Genomic DNA, 19,459 nt, shown 5'->3' on the forward strand with positions numbered 1-19,459 from the left:
TATGGGGAGCGGACAAGGAATAATGATAAAGGAGGAGTTATATTTGTTCAGGATTAATGGCTGTTTTAAGGACTTACCGTGTCTATCTCAATCTGATGGATGACTTTAGCCATCTCCACGGCGGCTACTTCCATCACGGGCTTCAGTTTGGCGAGCTCAATCTGCAGGATCCTCACGTCTCCTTCTGTCTCATACAGCTTGGCGAGGCCTAGTAGATCAATTACAATTTATGTTTTACAATACACAGTTTCGAAGAGCAAAAATATCTGTTGTACAGCGAGAAGCTTTTTCTCGAGTTCTTAGATTCTGGAAAACAATTGAATAGTATAAATGGTAACTACAAATGCAATGAAGCAACTACTAATAGAAAAAAGATCTAATGGGCACGCACTCACACGCTGCATTTTAACCGCTTGCAACACCAAGCGAAAGGCGCAGACCGGAACTCCATGACATCAGCATGATCGAGGCACTTTAGATTCTACGTGTCCCTCGTTGACTCCAGTTCGTTTTGCATTTTGCTCTTTCTAAGACTCAAATACCAAATTCATTTGGTTTTGTACTTAATTTAATAGCTTTTTGTATAATTTTGTATTTATACAGAACTATTTAGAACAATGTAAGTGAATCTTTCATTTAATTTTACGCAACCTTCCAAAAAAATGCGGTAAGTCGAGCCAACTATTTCATCCAAACAAAAGAGTTCACTACAATCTTAACCTGTCCGGGAGTGAGTTTCTGCCGACAAAACTGTATCTGGGGAGTGAGTTTTTTTTTTTTTGACAGGATTATTAGTTTGACAGGATTATTACAATGACGTCACACAAACTTTGTTTTAAGATAAGTGCCGTCGATAAAGCAGAAAAATAATCTGAATTGTGGTTTTAATGTTCAAATACAAACACAGATGGCAGTACAAGCTTCAGTTTATAAAGAAATGTCACCGGGCTTTAGTAATACGCGCGGACGTACATGTACGCCCATACTCCATTGATGAAAATTTTGTTTGGACGACCATGTACGGCCATACTCCCGGACAGGTTAAACACATACACATAGACTGAATAAGTACGGCAATCGCTTATCTTCACGTGAAAATTAGAAAAACTTTTAAGAAAGTGAGATGTGCTTCATCAATTCATTTAGACTATTCTGAATTAATCTGCGGTATCTATGGTGGGCCTGCAATATCTAGCTAGATCCGTACCTATGGTGAGAGCCTTGTATTGCGAGTTGATCTCCCCCTTCTTCTTGGCGAAGAGAGTCTCGAAACTGTTGAGCAGCTCGAGGTAGGAGGCCGGAGTCACGTAGTTGTGGCGACCGAGCTGCAGCAGGAACAGCTCGCTGGCCTGCGTTACGCTCTGGTGGGCAAACTGGCACATCACCTGCAATCACATTGTGACAATTCGTTGGTCCCGTTGAAGATTGTCTGTTTGCAGGCTATAATACAATGAGGAATTCCACCGTTTTCTAATTTTTTTTTTTCTATTAGCGTACTATTTAACTAAGCAAAAATATATTTATATATATTATTTTTTTGTGCGTTATTTACCAAGATAGGATTTTTTAAAGTTACATTTATCAAATACCGCGCCAAATGACTGTAATCAGTGTGTCACTTTTCAGTATATCTAGCATATAATAAAAACTCCTTGGATTTATTAACAGAAGCACAATTGACTTCAAAAATATCAATACCCTTAATCAAAAGTATTGAATCAGTTCAACATCGATTTTTAAGAAAGATAGGCTGGAGGTTGGGCTTGTCCAGAGACCAATATACTTATAATGAGTTAGAAACTAGCTTAAATATATCTTCTCTTCAAGACCGTCGAAATAAATCCGACCTTCTAGTCCTATTTAAAATTCTCAACTCACTCTTTGATGCGCCTGAACTACTGAGCTCCATAAAATGAAATATCCCAACTAGAAACCTCAGAAAAAACTTACTCTTCCATACCGATAACCATAGAACTAACTATGGTTTTTATTTCTCTATGTCCAGAGTTCTTAGGTCTGCCAACAAACATACCAGCCTTGATTTCTTTGATAACAAGTTGTCTTCTTTCATACGATCACTGAATCAAATTCAATTATAAACATCTCTCTCCCGCTTCCACTCCACCAAGTCTACTATATACCGTTGTGTCTTTCTACTTTCTTTTATAATAATTTTCTATAAGTAAATATGTCCTTTAAAATGCCCATTGGGCGCATATATAAAGATAATATAAGGTTAGGATACTAGTTTTACTTGAAACATAATCTGCCGTTGCAAACCCTAAACTTCCTCATTAAGTTATTATCAGATATGGGTTTCGGCAGTAGTAAATATGAGCTGCACGGCTTGTTTAGTAGTTACGTAGTTAACTTCACTAGACTAACCACAACCCTGTTTAGCTGGTCATCATCCAGATTGAGGTCGGGTACGGACTCCAGCGTGCTACGGGCCACGCCCTGCAGGGCAGAGTCCGGCCACTCGGAGAACCAGTCCACCGTGCAGCAGTTGATCAGAGACGGAAACTGGCGGAGCCTCGAACGGAATATCTACGAAAAATAATAAATAAATTATCAAGTAGACGGGTTTTATGTTTTAGAAGAATATTGACAGTAAACACATGATGAAACTCTATAGTTACTTTCATTATTATTTTGATAAGTATATGAACCTTCGTGGTTTACTTTTAATTGTTTCTTTATTGACCACTGACCGCTTTGGTGAACCATTCTTAAAGATGTCTGTTTACACAAACGCATTTGATGGGTTACTAAAGAAATCAAAATTGCCTCGTAAAACTTTAATTCAAGTTCAAAAAAAGCAAATATATTTAAAGGCAAGATTATATTATTTGTATTATTTCTAGACTTCTTTTCTTTACATAGTAACACTAGTTTGGTAAAGTTAATTTAGGCTAAATAGGTGAAAATTATAGCTGAGGACATGTATAAAAATCTACATGTATGCAATTTATTATTTCTGTGACCGCAAAAAAGGTTAGGTCAGAAAACCCTTGAGACATGATCAAAACGAGACATGTTTAATAGTAATATTTGGCTGATTTATATAGCGCCAAAGTGACATATTATATTTTCGGATTTAAAATTGAGGATATGATAAACTAAAGAAGTGAGATTGTAGTTTGGATGTAAACTGACTGGGACTGTCGATGATTCGTAAGTTTGAAGGCAATCGGTTCCAGGCAGAGGGGCCGGTAACAGCAAAAGCACAATCTCTGAATCTAGTGTTTGGGGAGTGCCGAATTTCGACAAGTTTTCCTCTGCCTGAATCAAATGTTGACCTAAGAGTAGATTTTCTTTGACATGTATTTTCCCTAAAACAAAGGTCCGATGTATCTTGTTTGTGGCTCATATGAGCGGCAAAAGAAGTTAGTTGATGTCTTAAGGCTTTACCTCTCCGATTGGCGACATGCAGATGACCATGTGCAGATTGCATCGGATTCTTTTCTGGTAGTACGAGAAGAGGTTTGACTTGGTGACAGCCAGCCCAGCCTCCATGACAGGGTGACGCAGGGCCATGTAGATACGGTCCAGCTCGTCGGCCTGGTAGATGTTCGGAACGTCTCCGGCGCTCAGGATGTTGTTAATGTCTTCCAAGAAGGACTCTAACTTGATCTGGGGAGAGAAGAAATGAACTGAGTTATGATGATGTTTCTGAATACCCTAAATGGCATACCACAGTATCAGTACAAGGCGATAGTGTGACATAAGTCTTAAGTTTTCCGGGTAAGATTCCTACCTTATTTTAATGGAAATTAAGAATAAAAAAAATATATTTCAGCCAAAAATTTAAAAACAGATTTAAAAAAAAAAAAGGAAGTTGAAATATTTTTGAAATTCTCACAAAAATTTAACCACATAACTGCACTTATACTTTATTAATGTTAATTAAGAAATGTTTATAAAGATTTAAGAATGCTCATTTATTTATACTCTGTAGGCCAAAAGAATAATAAGAGATTATTATGTTGAGTTTTTCTACTGACATTTCTTGTTGGACTGCATTTTAATTATAATAATAAAAATACTATAATAAATGTATTATGTAACTTAGTAGACATTATAATAATAAATATGTACATCTCCCCCCCCCCTCCTTATCCTCTCTTCAAGCATTTTTGTCCTTATCCCCCCCAATTTACAGTAACTTAATGTTCTTAAAATTAATATTTAAAAAATCTTTGATTATTGAGTACTTGAAAATAACATTTTTATATGTATAAATTGTATGTATTTATTTGATATGTAATATATATTTTCTTTACTAACTTTGTATACTATGTGGAAATCTGTTATTAGTTCTGAGTTTATACACTATATCTGTTTGTTTACTAAAAATATGTATGTAGAACTGTTGATTTCCCTAATAAAATAAAATAAAATAAATAAATACCTAATATTTTTTTAAAATACGTACTAGTTTGACGATGTCGGTCACGACGAAACCTGGTCACTGGTAAAAAATTTATTAAAAAAATTATAAATAAAAGTGGAATAAAACTATATACGTATTTTTATTATTATAAGAGATATTTTTATTTTTTTAAAAGGGTAATATTTTTTCAGATAAGACCATTTTCAACGAGTTGTAAATAACTCACTACTAGAAAATGGAAATCGAGTTGGGGTAGAGTGGGGTTCGAACCTCGGACCTCTGATCCGTGAGCCCGCAATACTAGCCACGGGACCACAACCCGATTTTAAAAAAATATTTTTAATATAAATTGAAAAATATATTAGATAAGGAGAAAACAGTGTTGGTCCTAACCGTCTCCCCTGTGGTACCCCAAATTGTGTTTTACATGGGTTATATAATTACGGTTACAAACAAACCTGTGTGTCAGAAAATAGAAACATGACAGATCTGTTCTCCAAGCCCGCCTTCATCATGGCACGCTTGATGTCATCTCTCCAATCCGTGTTGCTGTAGGATTTGGTCACCTCGATCTGGAAGAAGTTCATCTCCGCCATGTGACACGTGAGGCGCGAGAGACTCTGCCTTCCTGAAATGCCGCATGAGATAGAGTGCACGAGATTAATTTTAATTAGGTTAATTTTAAACTGTTCTTAGTTTTGAATTATTCAAAATATTTTTATTCGGCATTTCAAACATGCATAACGAAGCACACACAACACTCAGCTAACTTTGATCACTAACAGAAGAACTTACCCGAGCCTCCCATTCCCAGCAAAAGAGCATTGCCCATGGGTTGTCGGATGACGCGAGAGATGCGACAAATATGGGCGATCGCATCACTGAACAGCACGAGGTGCATAGGAGCCGTGGTCATGGTATTATACTCGCTCATGTACGTGTGGAGAACATCCTCCAACTGGAAATATACAGAACTATTTTTTAGACCGTTCTGGAAGTAATAAGCCCTAGTTAGGATCCCCAGTATCTGTTGTGCTGGACCCTCAATAAAGACTAAGGTTTGCTTTCAGGTTACCGATACTGGAGTAAATATAGAGTAGGATTTTGAAAACTAGTTTTATTCAAATGTTGAAAAATGTCATAAAATGTCACAGGCCATAAAATTCGTACATCAAATGGGGTACTTATTTCAAAAGTACATATTATTATGTCAATTACTTGAATTGATCTACTTAAAGAAAACATAAAAAGATACTTGAAATCTTACGCTGAAATATTAAAATATTGGGGCTAAAACGGTGTTAAAAATTGTAAATAGATTGACGCAGAGTAGGGTTTAAATCACTGTTTGCAAAAATACCATGGTTTTAAAAAATTTTATGACGGGGATCCAATAAAAAAAAACTTTAATCTCAATAAATTTATTTCTATAATAAAGTTCACTAGCCGAAAACTCTATAAAGAAAGACGTTAGGCTTTGTTTCCATACGAACAAAGAGTAATTGGTTGAAAAATTAAATAAAGAAGATTGATTGATTATTATACTAAACTTTGTATGAAAATTATTTTCAGTTTGGGCTAATAATGTTAATGCACATTTATGTGCACCTTATTCAAATAAATCTGTCTCAGAGGCAAACAGATGCAAATCCAGAATTTGATGAAATGACATTTCGATTTTCGTATCCAGTTTATGATCATGTCCATTGATTTTGAAGAAATGTAAGTCTTATAATGAAAGAACCAATGTATTAAAATACTGAAAATACAAATTAATGCTATAAATTATTAGAAATCATTTAGAGAAAGTAGATTCTTTAGGCTTTCGTTGAATATTTGACGTTTGGATTTGCATCCGTCTGCCTCTGAGGTACAGAAATATACTCACAAGATCAAAGTTGGTGATGGGCACATATTTCTTCTCATCGCTCATAACGTCCGTAAAGTCTCCGTACAAGAGGATCTCGTTTCCGAGGGTCTGCTTTGGATCGAGGTTGAAGAGATTTTTTATTTTAGAACGAAGCAAACTGAAAGCAAAAACAGTAAAGAATTTTAAAATTAAGTACTTTTAAAAGGATCTCGTAATGTTTTAATATAGGCAGAATTGCAAATGTTATGCAATGTATAATGTGGTCATTTAAACCATCAATCTAATGGACGAGGCGGTCTGCACTCTGATAGATTGCCCAAATTACTGTCTCTAATAAACATCCATGCACCCACAAGGACTACCAGACTCTGACAGATGTTTCAGTGAGAATATAATAGCACAAACTAAGCTCATCATACTCCCCTCTCCTGGCGAGCATACATAGAAATGCATATAATTACTATGTTTCAATCAAATCCCAACACCAGTTTATGGGGTCATAACTGAAAATTCTTTCAGCCTTAATTCCACCTTGATCCCAAGGTAAACTTATTTTTTATTCCCTCGCGGGGAAACCGAGTGATGGTTAGTTTATTTATTTTGAATTCAGTGGAAAGATTTTGCTTTTTACGTTGAACGTACATAAAGAGAGCCTTACTTATCAAACCACGACCTGTCAGCGCTGTTAACAAGCCGGTCTTGGTAAACTCGGCAGTTCTCGTGGTACCACAGTCGCGCTATTTGTGACCAATCCTAGAACAAACACAGTTGTATAAAACCAAATCATGCATTTCAAATATTGTAAAATTAAAATGGCTTTGAAAGTTGAAAGCCAAAAGGAACTTGAGGAAGCTTTAACAAATACGGAAAATGTTCTAGAGAGTGAAAAACCAAGGTTCAACCAATAGCTGTGTGCCTCAGGAAAGACTTGCGTTTTAACAGAAAATCTGAAATCTTGAAATCAAATTTGTGAGTGCCTTAATGTACGACTGTGAGACGTGGTGCCCATCCAAAAGAGACTAGAAGCTTTCAAAATGTGGTCTGATAGAAGAATTCTGGAAATTTACTTAGGAATTTCCTGGAGGGACCGCATCATGAATGACAAGGTTCTCAGTAGAATCAGAGGGGGGAGGCACCTGCTTAAGACCTTCTCCGAAAGACGTGTTAGATGGACACATAGTGCATCAGGAGGATCTCCTACATGAGGTAATAGAAGGATGTCTGAGGGAACAAACTACAGAGGGCACCCTCGAGGATTTTACGGTCTACCGAGTACTGCCATAGCAATGGCTAGGTGTACAGCTTTAAAGGCTAAAATAAAAAATAAGCATTCGGAAATCCATTTATTATAAATACGTAGTACACTCATTTTCATTGAATTGAGACTTGTTTTCTTCTTGTGAGGGCGCTATCACACTCGGGAAGCTAGTGGTTTGAACACTCACAGTCACGGTGGTGGGGTCCAGCATGAGCAGGCCCTGGAAGACCTTGGCGAGGTCGCGCAGGTTGAAGGTGTAGTGGCTCTTGGCGGGCGTGGGCAGCAGGTCCGCCACGATGGTAGCGAACACCTGCAGAGTGGCCGTCAGGACGGGCTGCAGGGAGTCGGAGCAGCCCACTGTCTTGTCGGTCCACGCCTTGAAGATGGTGCCGAATATTTCGCGCTGCCACAAAACACATAAGTATGGTCAATAACACATAATTAATAATTACTATGTAGAATGATCATTACCAGTTGAAGAGTACACGGCAAGAACAGACTCATTAGCATATAACGAATTTTACAGGAGAGCAAAAAAAATAAAAAATCTTATTTATGGGACTCTAGATTTATGTTTTTGATTAAATAGGTTTTCAATTAATGCAATACATATTATTTGATATTATATATTTTGATGTTTCGCTTTAACATCGTTTAAACCATTATTTTGTTACCTTACTCTCGTCTCCCATATCCGTGAAGCCGATGTAGTGGAAGTGGCGCAAGAGCCTCATGGACACAGGGTTCCTGCCCCCGCCCGGGGGGCCCATAGCTCCCACAAAACTCATGTCAACCAGGAACCGGAAGTCTCCCACACTCCTTCTGTCGTACCAACCTACAAAATACAGAAAATAATAGCAAAGATAAGATATTTCATCATCCAATGAGGATATTTGATGCTACTAGAAATTGGATATAAAAATATATTCTTGCACATGGTAAAAATTAGAGCATTCAATTGTGTGGCAAAGTTTCTCAAAAACGTATGTAACAAATTATTAAGAGTGAACTGCTTTGCAATGCGATTGCAGAATATTTGTATTCGTTATATCTTTAATCTTCGCAAATTTGAACACATAACCGAGTATCGCACGCAACTAAACTGGCTCAGTATCAGGCATAGAAGAAACATTCACATTCTATCACTTCTTCACGATATTTTAAATAATCCCACTTCGCCTGTTTATCTGAGAGAGCTCATCCAACCACTTTCACAACACTGACTATCTCTTCGTACTAGTAACGAGAGAACCCTTTTACTACCTTGTCATCGCTCTAATTTTCTTGCCTCCTCTTTCACAGTAGTAGCCGCTCGATTGTGGAATAATCTACCCACTAATGGTAGAGACTTCTTTATTTACATTTAAGTCAAGATTTAAATGTCACTATCTAAATATTTAAATTTTTCTTTTATCCTTCTTTTTTCCTTCCCATCCCCTCTCCTCTCTTCAAAGTGTAGTGTAAATTTTTTTTTATTTACATTTATTTTTGTTAATCTTTGCTTTTAATTTTTGTTTAAATTGTAAGATTCAATATGTCCATGTATTTATAATTTTCTCAAACTGAACGGCTTGGGTAGGTAGGAAGAAATTGCCTTAAGGCAATATGCCCGCCCTTATATGTATATGTATATAAAGTGTCAAATAAATAAATGCCACAGGTTTATTTGACCACGTATTGTGGCAACCGGTAACAACAGATTTCGATGCATTTTGACGTTTAGCGGGTTTGGGGTACAATTTATAACTATACAGGGTTCAGCTTTTAAATGTTGAAACAAAAAACAAAATGTTTGTGGTTCCTACAAACTAATCCGATCCTGTCAATCGATGTCGTAGAATGTCAGCGCAGTAAACCCACAGTTTTTTTGCTTCTTGTCAGTTATGTTTCAATGTTCAGATGTGTGTTTTGATTACTTACCGACCACCATTTTTTTTGTATAAGTTTGATAGTCTGTTTACAAATTCGAAACTAAAAAAAATACTGATCTTCCTCATTTCAATGTTATCAAGGAAAGTTTGAATTCTATTTCACTTACTAAATAAGTAATACTTCTTTCCCCGCAGAGTGATTGAAGATTAAAATAATTTGCTGAGCAACGCTTTATTCCTTCATGATCAGCTAATTTAAGAACTGCTTGAATTTTTTAAAAAGACGAACTAAGAGGAAATAAGCACGCCAACAAAGCAACCTATGATAAACAGAGTTGTATATAAATTGAAAAAGTTATACAGAAATCAGCCAGCCATAGAAAAGTGAAACCGAGATAACAGCACTTTTATGAAGTGATGGAATAACCAACAACAACAACAACAACAAACCATCACGCCGTTTCTCCGTAGGGGTAGGCAGAGAGGATAGAACGCCATAACACTCTATCTTGGCATACAGACCTCGCTTCCTCTACATTCATACATCTTCTTATGCACGCACGCCGATTATTCCTACTTTTGACATGTCCATCTTCAAGTATTTGATGGACTTGATCGTGCCATGTCTTTCTCGGTCTTCCTCATTTTCTGCATCTATCAACATTTGCATCGTAGATCTTTTTAGTCATTCTTTTGCTGTCCATTCGCTCTACATGTCCAAACCAACGCAGCACCCCTTTCTTGATTCTATCAATAATGCATGTCTCAGCCTTACACACTTCACGGATTGTACACTTTAACCGAGTAGTAAGCCAATCCTCTTTGACCGAAGGTTGTATTTATTTTTTTGCAGCATCAGGGTGGAGTATCTAGTAACTCTTGTATTTGTGACAGAAGCTAGAGAATAATGTTTACGAGCGTATAGTAACAGTGCTTTTACATAGAGTTGTTTTATAGATTTTACATTAAGATTTTCAAATATACCGAGGGAGCTAATTCTGATTGGGACTCTTAAGATAATTTTTATTAATGCTTTTTGTGCAATTATTATTTGCTTGATCAGTGTGTTATTTGCACATCCCCGTCCAATTATCCCATATTCCAAAACTGATTGAGTTATTGCGTAATATATTTTTATAAGTTCTTTTAGACTAATCATGTCCAAGAAAACTTTTTTTTGAAAACACAAAATAAAGATAGCACTAAACATACTCATTGCAAGGAAAAATAGTTCAGAACCTAACCACCACAGCAATACATCTGTAATGCCTGTAAAAACAAATGAGAGTAGACTAGTCTTTGTATTTACCAGTAAAGTCCATCCACTGCCGAAGAAGTTCTATCGGAGGCTGTGCTCCGTAAACTTCAAGAGCCGGCATGTTGAGGTCATCTATGAAGAAGACTTGTTTCTTGGAGATGGGAGGACCGAGCACACCTCGGCGTCTTTTCTCCAACTTTAATTCGATCAGGTCCTGAATGAAAAAAAAAATAGCATTAATAATCAGCACTAACAAGACACGACTTTGTTCTATGTATACTAGTTTGGTCAGGACACTAATTACACCGACATGCAACATAAGCGGCTATATTAACTAATCACTCGTCCCAACTCAACCCAGGACTTTTAGTCCAATGGAGTTGGGACTTATGTCTCAAAAAATGTGTAATAAACTGTTTATAAGTAAATAAATCAATTTTAAAAATATACATTTGTTTACTAGCATTAAATATACGGTTTTACCTGAGTCTCGTTTGCCGATGTTCTGGCCGAGAAAACAATGAAGTCGCAGATGAGGTTGGGGGGCGGGTTCCTCTGCAGCTTGGAGCGGGCGGCTAGGGTCTTCCCGGAGCCGGGGGGGCCGACGCACAGTGCCGACTCGCTGTTCACGAGCTTGCAGCCCAGCACGTACGTGCTGCGGACGGTGTCGATAGTGGGCACTTCGATATCTACAAGTTGAGAGGCGAGCCGTTTTTTTAGTACTCAGAGAAGTAGCAATACAGATAAAGCATTATTGAATAATTAATTAACACATATTCTTTTTAAATTTTTTTATATATATTTGGAACCCTGTATTTAGTAGCCTTACGTGTCATGTACAAGGCTAAGGTACTCGGAAAAAATAGTTTTTGTTTGTCTTGGAAATGAAATGTTCGAACACTGATTTTGGTTTATTACCTTTATGAGTCCAATCACCATTGTTGCAAAGTTCAAGAACAATGGCGCGTGATAACTACTATTAACGACAGTGTGAATATCTGTTAAGGATATTCCATCTTTTATATATTCTGCTTCAAGATTATGGCGTTGTTAACTGAAAAATGGGCACTGAAATAACAGATGTTCAATACTCTGTGAAGAAATATCATCGCATGGACAATAGTCATCATTTCTTAATTTAAACTTATATAGGTAACTTCTCATAGCTCCGTGTCCGGTAAAAATTTGGGTCGTTTCGAAAGTACTTTGGTGATGATGACGGAAGTTTGCTGCATCAGCCAGCGTTAGGAAAAACATTTTAGTGATTTTACCTGTAGAAGAAGCGCGGTAATGATCCTTCCAACGCTGCTGCGTATTTTGTTTTATACAGCGTTTAGCAAAGCTAAGGGGAAATTCCGAGAAGAAAGGTTAACACATATTCATTCTCCATTATTATATCCATTAGAAGATAAAGAATGATACTTTTCAATACAAATTAGCTATTGGGAATTTTGCTTTGAGTGAATAACTTAATAAATTACTCTTGCTTTTTTGACTGTACAAAAATCAACAAATAGAAAAATTAAGGACTTGCTCAATTTTAACATATGCAAAATGGTAATTGTTACACAATGTGTTAAGTGGCCACATAAACCAGCCAAAGGTGAAATTAAACACAAGCAGAATGGGGAATGTTGATGTGTATACCAGCTCTAAGCACTAGGCACATAAGCCCTGTGAATACCGAGAACTCCACAGTCCATTCTCCTACCATGCATGAGGTCCCAGGTTCGATCCCTAGCGAGTAAGACTGATCACTTTGTATTTATGGAACAAATGATTGGGGCCCTCTGCATTTAGAAGCTATGATGGTGAAATCAAAATTAGATACCTGTGAAGTTGGTTTCCAGACTGACTGTCATCTTGGTCATACCCTCCATCCAGCTCCTCCAAGTTGGGGGAATGGGTTCTCCGTCATCCGTAAGGTCTGTGAATCCACCGTCATTTAACCTGATCATCAAAATCATCATCCGTTAACTAACAATACTTTGTTAGAGTGTTAGATTAAGTTCTCCTAAAGTGTCTATGTGTTCTGTCTACAATTTCCTGAACCATCATCGGGCACTGACCGAGGATCCGACCGTACAGGCCACAGAGGGCTGCTGCTGGAGGGGGTGCGTTGAAACATCTTCGGCCAGTGTCTGAGTCCTGGCCCAAGGAATCGATGACCAGATCATCTTTTATCTTAGCTATGTATGTTAATATGGATTACTGTATAACAATCTGCAGTTTTTGTATTTGTAAGATGTGAAAACTGATCAATTTCAGTCAAAATTAGCTCTTCAGGTGTATTTTCATGTGCAGTCAAACCCATGAAGTCAAAATTAGTGATGTAGTCAATTTTAGACTTGCAGTCAATGTTAGACAAGAAGTCAATGTTAAATGTGCGGTCAAACTTTGCAAAAGTTAGCCAAGCAGTCAATATTAGCCATGCGGTCAAAAATTTCCGTACAGTCAAAATAAGGCGTGCAGTCAAAATTACCCATAGAGTCAAAATAAGCCCGGTAGTCAATATTTGATGAGAAGTCAATATTTAATGTGCAGTCAAAATTTACCGTGCAGTCAAAGTTAGCCAAGCAGTCAAAATTTATCTACAGTAGATGAAAATTCAAATTATTTTATTTGAGAATGGAATATAGAAGCCTAGGCAAATAAATTATGTAGAATGCTACAAACTGGCAGATATAATCAATATTGAGTAGAGTTGAATAAAATCAAAATGTCGAGATCCGTGCATGAAGCCTACAAGGCATTTAAATAAATTACATAAGGCTGTGATAAGCATTATCAACAGAATTAAGAAATAAGTTTTGTGTTGGTTTGGACCCGTAGAACAAATGAATGGCGAAAGAACGGCTAAAAATATTCATGATGTCCTGAGTACCATTCTTGTGGTCTTGATTACGATTCCTGGACGTGAAATATTGATTTTAAAAGTTATTTAAACTACAATGTTTCATTGTTCCGGACCGAAGTGTAGGAGTGATTACCTTGCACTTATGAAACTGTTAACGAAAAGGCGGACTGTAATGGAAAAACGAATTTCATTAAGTTTTGTAAGAGGTTGGGAGTATTTGAATAAAGGATAGGAACAATGGACACCTACTTTTGGTATGATGTGAATGTTCTTCAATTTAGGACACTGGATGATGAAATGCACTATGATATATGATAACTATAGAATGACGTGCGACGATTCAAGAACTTTTATGCAATGTGATGTTATGTCAAAAATGTTATATGTTTTATTCCAAATACAAATCTTCTAATTTTGAATTTCTTCTATCTTGATGTCAGGTAGGTACCATAAGGATGGGTCATCGAAATTGGAATTGTCCCCAGTCTATTACCCGTATGCAGAGACAAACCTTAAGGTGAGGAGAGTACATTCTATTGTCTTCACCTGCGGGTTATTCTCTGCATTTGAAATTAGAATGTACTTTCCTCACCTTAAGTTTTGTCTCTGCATACGGGTATAAGACAGATCATCTTCCCTTCATGTAACAAGTGATCGATGTATGTGTATTGCATTTACCATAAGATGCTGGTAGAGATCATGCAAATGAAGAAGTGTCTGTTACTTGTAATCGTAGACAGTTCCCTCATTGGGGAAAGGTAATTTGTCTCCCTTGTCCCTCATGGCTTGGCGAAGGTGCTCCGAGAACTTGAGGCGAGAGTCGCTGTCACATGTGGCGCCTACAGACCACACCAGGCACCACACGACCCAGCAAGGCGCCAGGTTCACTATAAACACAATATCACTGAACAGGTTTTATGTTATCGACTTGTTGTTTAGGATAACTTCACAAGAGAAAATAAAACTTAAGATTTTGAATGATAACAAGATATTAGGGTTGTTGATAGTTGGAAATAACGTCTAAGTTTAAGTCCCATATTACTAGTGTTGAGGATAAATCTAGTAAGATGCTTGGATTTGTACTTCAAAGCTCTAGATATTTCAATAATACTACTGCAATTCGCACATTGTGTATAAAACACTAGTCTGCATACTTTTCCATAATTTAAGATCCTTCTGAATCAAACCACATCCTTGAAATAGAGAAGGTTCAAATTTTTGCGATTCTTATATCTTAAAGAAAATAATAATTAACCATTCTTGTATCCATCATTATTTCTAGCAGGGATGCTGGATTACAACACCTTCGAATCTCGTAGTCAAATTTTTCTCGGGAAACATTTCTATAAGCTGATTTCTGGAAGTATATATAATCCAAATATACTGAAAGAGATCAGTTTGTATGTTCCCAATAATTATACTAGAGCGAGATCTCATGCACTGTTTTACACACCCAGAAGCTCGCACACTAATGCAAGTCAGAATTCACCCATTAATAGGGCAATTCGTTTGTTGAATACGGCTTCTGCGGATAATATGGATCTATTTTTCTGTACATATTGGCAATTTAGCAGCTATCTGCTTTCTATTCATTAATTTCTAACTTATGTCTACAGTCTGCATTACATGATGGCGTAATGTCAAATAAATATACACATGGGCTAAATGACTTTACCAGAAATCTTAAGTGTTAACCGTAGAAGCAACTTGGCATTTTCTGTTTAACACAATTCATTATACATATTGCCAGTCCTAGGATCATCGCCGTTACTCTCCTACTTTATAACCAATGTATTTCTAACTAGGTTGAGCATATATGTAGCGAGTACGTGGCAGGGTTACCCATGTTCTTCTGGTGCAGTGGCCCGGGCGGGGCGCGGCCGTCCTTGCCCGTGAGGGGGCGCAGCCTCCAAGACACCAGCTCCAGGAACTTGATGACCAGAGAGCAGTCCGTGGAACCGAGCAGCTCGCGCATGGAAGAGCGCAGGAACGCGATGGCCGGCAGCAGATAGTAATTAAACAGCGAACGGAACTGGTCTTTGAGAAATTCTGCCAACTGGAAAAATAAACAAAAGTAGACAGATGATCAGGAGCATATCTTTTCCAAAGAGCTTCATGTTGGTGCGAACACCCTCATAGACGTTTATTAATATTTGTAATTGTAAAAATAGGTGATGTAATCTGCAAATATTCTGTGATAAGATTTCTTTCCTTGCCAACTATCCCACCCTCTTTCCTCACCCTTGTCCACCCTTGTCCACCCTTGTAGCGCTTCTCTTTTTGCTTTACCTAAATTCTTAATAATTATAATTCTCCTCTTTTTAGGCAAGTAATTTATTGACAGTAGCATTTTTTTTATTTTTTTTTTAATTACAATTTTAAAAAACCCGTTAGGGTTACATTAGAAATTTAATATTGTCTAGTCATTTTATGTCTCGTCTAGTCTAGTTAGTTCAGTCATCATGTGCTTTTTCAGATTGATTTTAAATTTGTCTCCATTAAAAGTTTTCAATTAGTAAGGTAGGTCGTTGTAGTGTTTAAGTCCATTATGTAGTATTTTTGACTGTCCTGTGTTTGTCTTTGCTTTTTCAATATGATAGTGTTTTTGTTGTCTGGTGTTATATGTATGTATGTCAGCATTTTTGACTAATATTATGTCGTCGTCTTGTATGTTTCCCAGTGTTATTTTGTGCACAATTTTTAAGGTCTCAATTTTAGTCAAGTAGTTTATGTCAAACTGGTGTGTTTTTTTGTACAGTTCAGTCGTAGAGGTCAGGTAGGGTAGGTTGTATGTTAGTTTAAGAATTTTATTTTGTTGTCTTTGTATTCTTGTTATGTCTGTCTTGTTACCAGTTCCCCAGAAGGCGATCATGTAACTCAATTTACTTTTGACATAGGCTTCGTACATCATAATTTTTTCCTTTCTTGATATAAAATCTTTAATTTTGTAGAAGAGGCTATGTAGTGATGCCATTACTTTAGTGAGTCCGTCTATGTGTTTTGTCCATTTTAATTGTCTGTCCATTGTGAGTCCTAGATAAGTCACATGTTCTAGTTCTTTAAGAGTTTCGTTGTTTATTAAAAAAAAAAAAAAAAAAACCTGTGAAAAACTTCTTAAGGTTCAATTTTTTTTTTACCCGTCTCTAATATTTATATTCTGTTGTAAACGGCTCCATTACAGACTATTATTGACTATTACTAAAATTGAGTTGGCTGTTTACCGGTGGTAGAGCCGTCTTGAGCCAAATGTTGAGGAGCGGCTTGAGCCCCACCACCGTGGTGTCTATGTAGACCATCCCACAGCGGGATACGGTGGCCGGGGAGGCTACGGCAAGGTCCTCCACCTCGAATATCATGCGCTGCGTCTCCGTCATCTTCATGATCTCTCCGCTGGCCAGGCAGAGCTTCTTGTTGTCGTCCAGCACCTGAACAATCCGGCCAGTAAACAAGACAACTTGAGGAGAAATTCTTTTGATTTGAAGACCTTTTTTTTATACTTTACCCATCTAAATATTGAAATTTTGAAACCATTTCCTAAAAGTCATAAACAACATTTTTAGAAAATGATTTAGAATTTATGTATATATATTTTTTTAATTTTAAGGCTAAGATTTTGCAAATATTTTCTTTTCCAATTTTATGCATCTTTTACCAAACCAAAAACAACAAAAGTAATTGAAAAAATCTAAGGATTGAGTAAAATTATGAAATTTTTTGTCACTCTTAAAGTGGCTGTACACGCTATATGCAGGCGGACATATTGGCAATGAAATCGCTAATCCGCCCACACATTGGCGAGTCGTTCAGTATCTGTCTGTGCGGGCCAATGTGCAGACGTCAAAAGCGCACAAAAAATCACATGCACCCTCCCTCTCTGATAGTTTGTAGCGTACTAAAAGCTGGGCCTACATGTGGAGGCATTTACAAGCATTCAGCCAGCACCATTTGATCTGTGTTGAAAATCCGACAATTGACAAACGGATTGCGAGCCAGTACATATGCCAGCTCTGCCAATCACAAATACCCCTCTCTCCATTTTTGCCAATATGTATTTGCTAATGTATTGGCCAGCATTTAGACCCGCCATGATGCATATTATATTCACAGATTTTGGAAGCACTGAAAAAAAATCAAAAACTGGCTGAAGCACATTGGCACAGAGGTAATTTAACACATTGTATCCCGGAGCCGTGTAAACACGTGATTGTATAAACATGTGTTGTATCCTGGTCACGTGTTTTCACGTGGTTTACCAGCCGTCTAAAAATCTGCATTTTATTGACACGAAGTGACTTTAATTATAACTTTTCATAGTTCTATAAATAGCAAATAATCGAACCACTCCAAAACTGTCATCTTATTTGCAATATCGATAAATAAAGGAATCTCCTTTATCCATTGAAATCATTTTTTTCTTCACGGCTTATCGTGGGCATTTGCCATATTGCTATTCGCCATTACGGTTTTGCTCAGTTTCGCTCGCAGTTGACGTTTGATTTTGAAGATTAAGATTCAGATTAAGTTTCAGTTGATTTAACCCAGCATTTTTATAATTAGAACACTTTTAAGAAACCCTTCACAAATTATGAAATTTCACAAGGTCACAGGGTAAGTTTTATGCGTATTAGGCCGGTGCTCAAGTTGTTGAAAAACATTTCTGTGACATTTGAATACTGTACAGTCTGCCTAAGAATAGGTCATCCTAGTAAGGAGGACCCTTAAATCAATTATTTCATATAAGAAGAAGCTGAATTATATGTAAGTTGAGAGTCATCTATCTGTAAAGAATGCTTACCGTATTCATATTTTCAATCCATACGGCGTCAACGGGACCATCAAACACGTACCAGCGCTTGTCTTTATCTTCCGCTGCAATTCCCAAACGCACCAAGCTCGACAGTATACCATCGGTCCTAAGAAACAATGTATATTCAAGTCAAAGGTCGTGCTCTAACCGTGACACTTTACTAAAATGTAGCTGGCTTGCAGGGAGCACTTTATATTATTACCTGTACTGTTGTCATTAAGAAAAATAATATGTAGCAATGATTATGATAAAATTATAAATAAACTTATAAATGAAACTTCTTGGTTTAGTTTTACTTTGTATTATTTTGACCAACGAGCGCTTTCGCCTAGGTAGGCATCTTCAAGACTGGTGAATTGTTTACAACATTTACAGTTTTTATACTATTCTTAACATATTTTGGAGATAAGATCAAATAAGTATTTTAACAGGGGACAGAAACATAAATATTTACAACTAGTTTGTTAAACAGTTCAGTTTTGGGAGTTTTTGGACCGAAATTGGGATTAAGCTTTTATTATTTAAAAGGTGGGAAAAGAACACATGGCGAAATACAACAGAGTGGAAAATACACATTTTAACAGATAAAGTTAGCACAATGCTTGATTTTTGACAGGGATTTATAATTTTATCATAATCATTTACTATGGAGTTTTATCAAGAAAAATCAACAAAAAACATCAACAATGTAGCAGTTTTTTATTGGGAAAATAGGTGTTAGGCTAGTAATTAAAAATGCTGCCATAGTTCCCTGATAAGGTCTTTCAGACAATTTAAAAAAAATCTTTATCGTCACTGTTTTTTTGTTCATCGTACATACAAGTTGACCGAATAAACTTTAAAACATGTGTACTAAATAAAAATAAACAGTCAGTTCGCTCCAGACACTTGAGTTGTGTGTTTCATTCCGACGCCCGTCGCCCGCTCCGCTCCCCTCTCTGGACTTCGCTGCTGGTTGCCGCCTTCACTGCCAAGACTGTGATTGCCTCTTTGCACCAACACCGCCCTTTTCAGGGCTATTGAGGTTGACCTAGCGGTCAGTGTTTTCTTGGTTCGCCAGGCACCCAGGCCTCCGTTTACATCGGGTAGACCGATTGCAGGGAACCGGTAAGACGAAGCTGCCATTTGCTTGACACAAGCTTGCA

General features: G+C 37.0%; 1 protein-coding gene across 1 annotated transcript in view; it reads right to left on the bottom strand.

The window, feature by feature from the left end:
• Positions 1 to 19,459, bottom strand: part of LOC148277275 (dynein axonemal heavy chain 1-like) — a 120,090-nt gene that overhangs the window by 62,994 nt on the left and 37,637 nt on the right. Inside the window, exons 36-52 of the mRNA XM_088233104.1 lie at positions 18,303 to 18,420; positions 16,729 to 16,932; positions 15,350 to 15,563; positions 14,232 to 14,394; positions 12,482 to 12,600; positions 11,134 to 11,339; positions 10,702 to 10,864; positions 8,196 to 8,356; positions 7,709 to 7,924; positions 6,922 to 7,016; positions 6,282 to 6,420; positions 5,189 to 5,351; positions 4,852 to 5,021; positions 3,412 to 3,633; positions 2,386 to 2,547; positions 1,208 to 1,385; positions 78 to 208 (exon numbers count right to left, since the gene is read on the bottom strand). Of these exons, the coding sequence (XP_088089230.1) occupies positions 78 to 208; positions 1,208 to 1,385; positions 2,386 to 2,547; positions 3,412 to 3,633; positions 4,852 to 5,021; positions 5,189 to 5,351; positions 6,282 to 6,420; positions 6,922 to 7,016; positions 7,709 to 7,924; positions 8,196 to 8,356; positions 10,702 to 10,864; positions 11,134 to 11,339; positions 12,482 to 12,600; positions 14,232 to 14,394; positions 15,350 to 15,563; positions 16,729 to 16,932; positions 18,303 to 18,420 (2,824 nt within the window). The remainder of the gene's footprint in view (positions 1 to 77; positions 209 to 1,207; positions 1,386 to 2,385; positions 2,548 to 3,411; positions 3,634 to 4,851; positions 5,022 to 5,188; positions 5,352 to 6,281; positions 6,421 to 6,921; positions 7,017 to 7,708; positions 7,925 to 8,195; positions 8,357 to 10,701; positions 10,865 to 11,133; positions 11,340 to 12,481; positions 12,601 to 14,231; positions 14,395 to 15,349; positions 15,564 to 16,728; positions 16,933 to 18,302; positions 18,421 to 19,459) is intronic.

The sequence above is a fragment of the Micrasema longulum genome, unplaced genomic scaffold (genome assembly GCF_059751315.1).
Source record: "Micrasema longulum isolate JH-2025_06_02 unplaced genomic scaffold, ASM5975131v1 h1tg001057l, whole genome shotgun sequence".
Lineage (NCBI taxonomy): Eukaryota > Metazoa > Arthropoda > Insecta > Trichoptera > Brachycentridae > Micrasema > Micrasema longulum.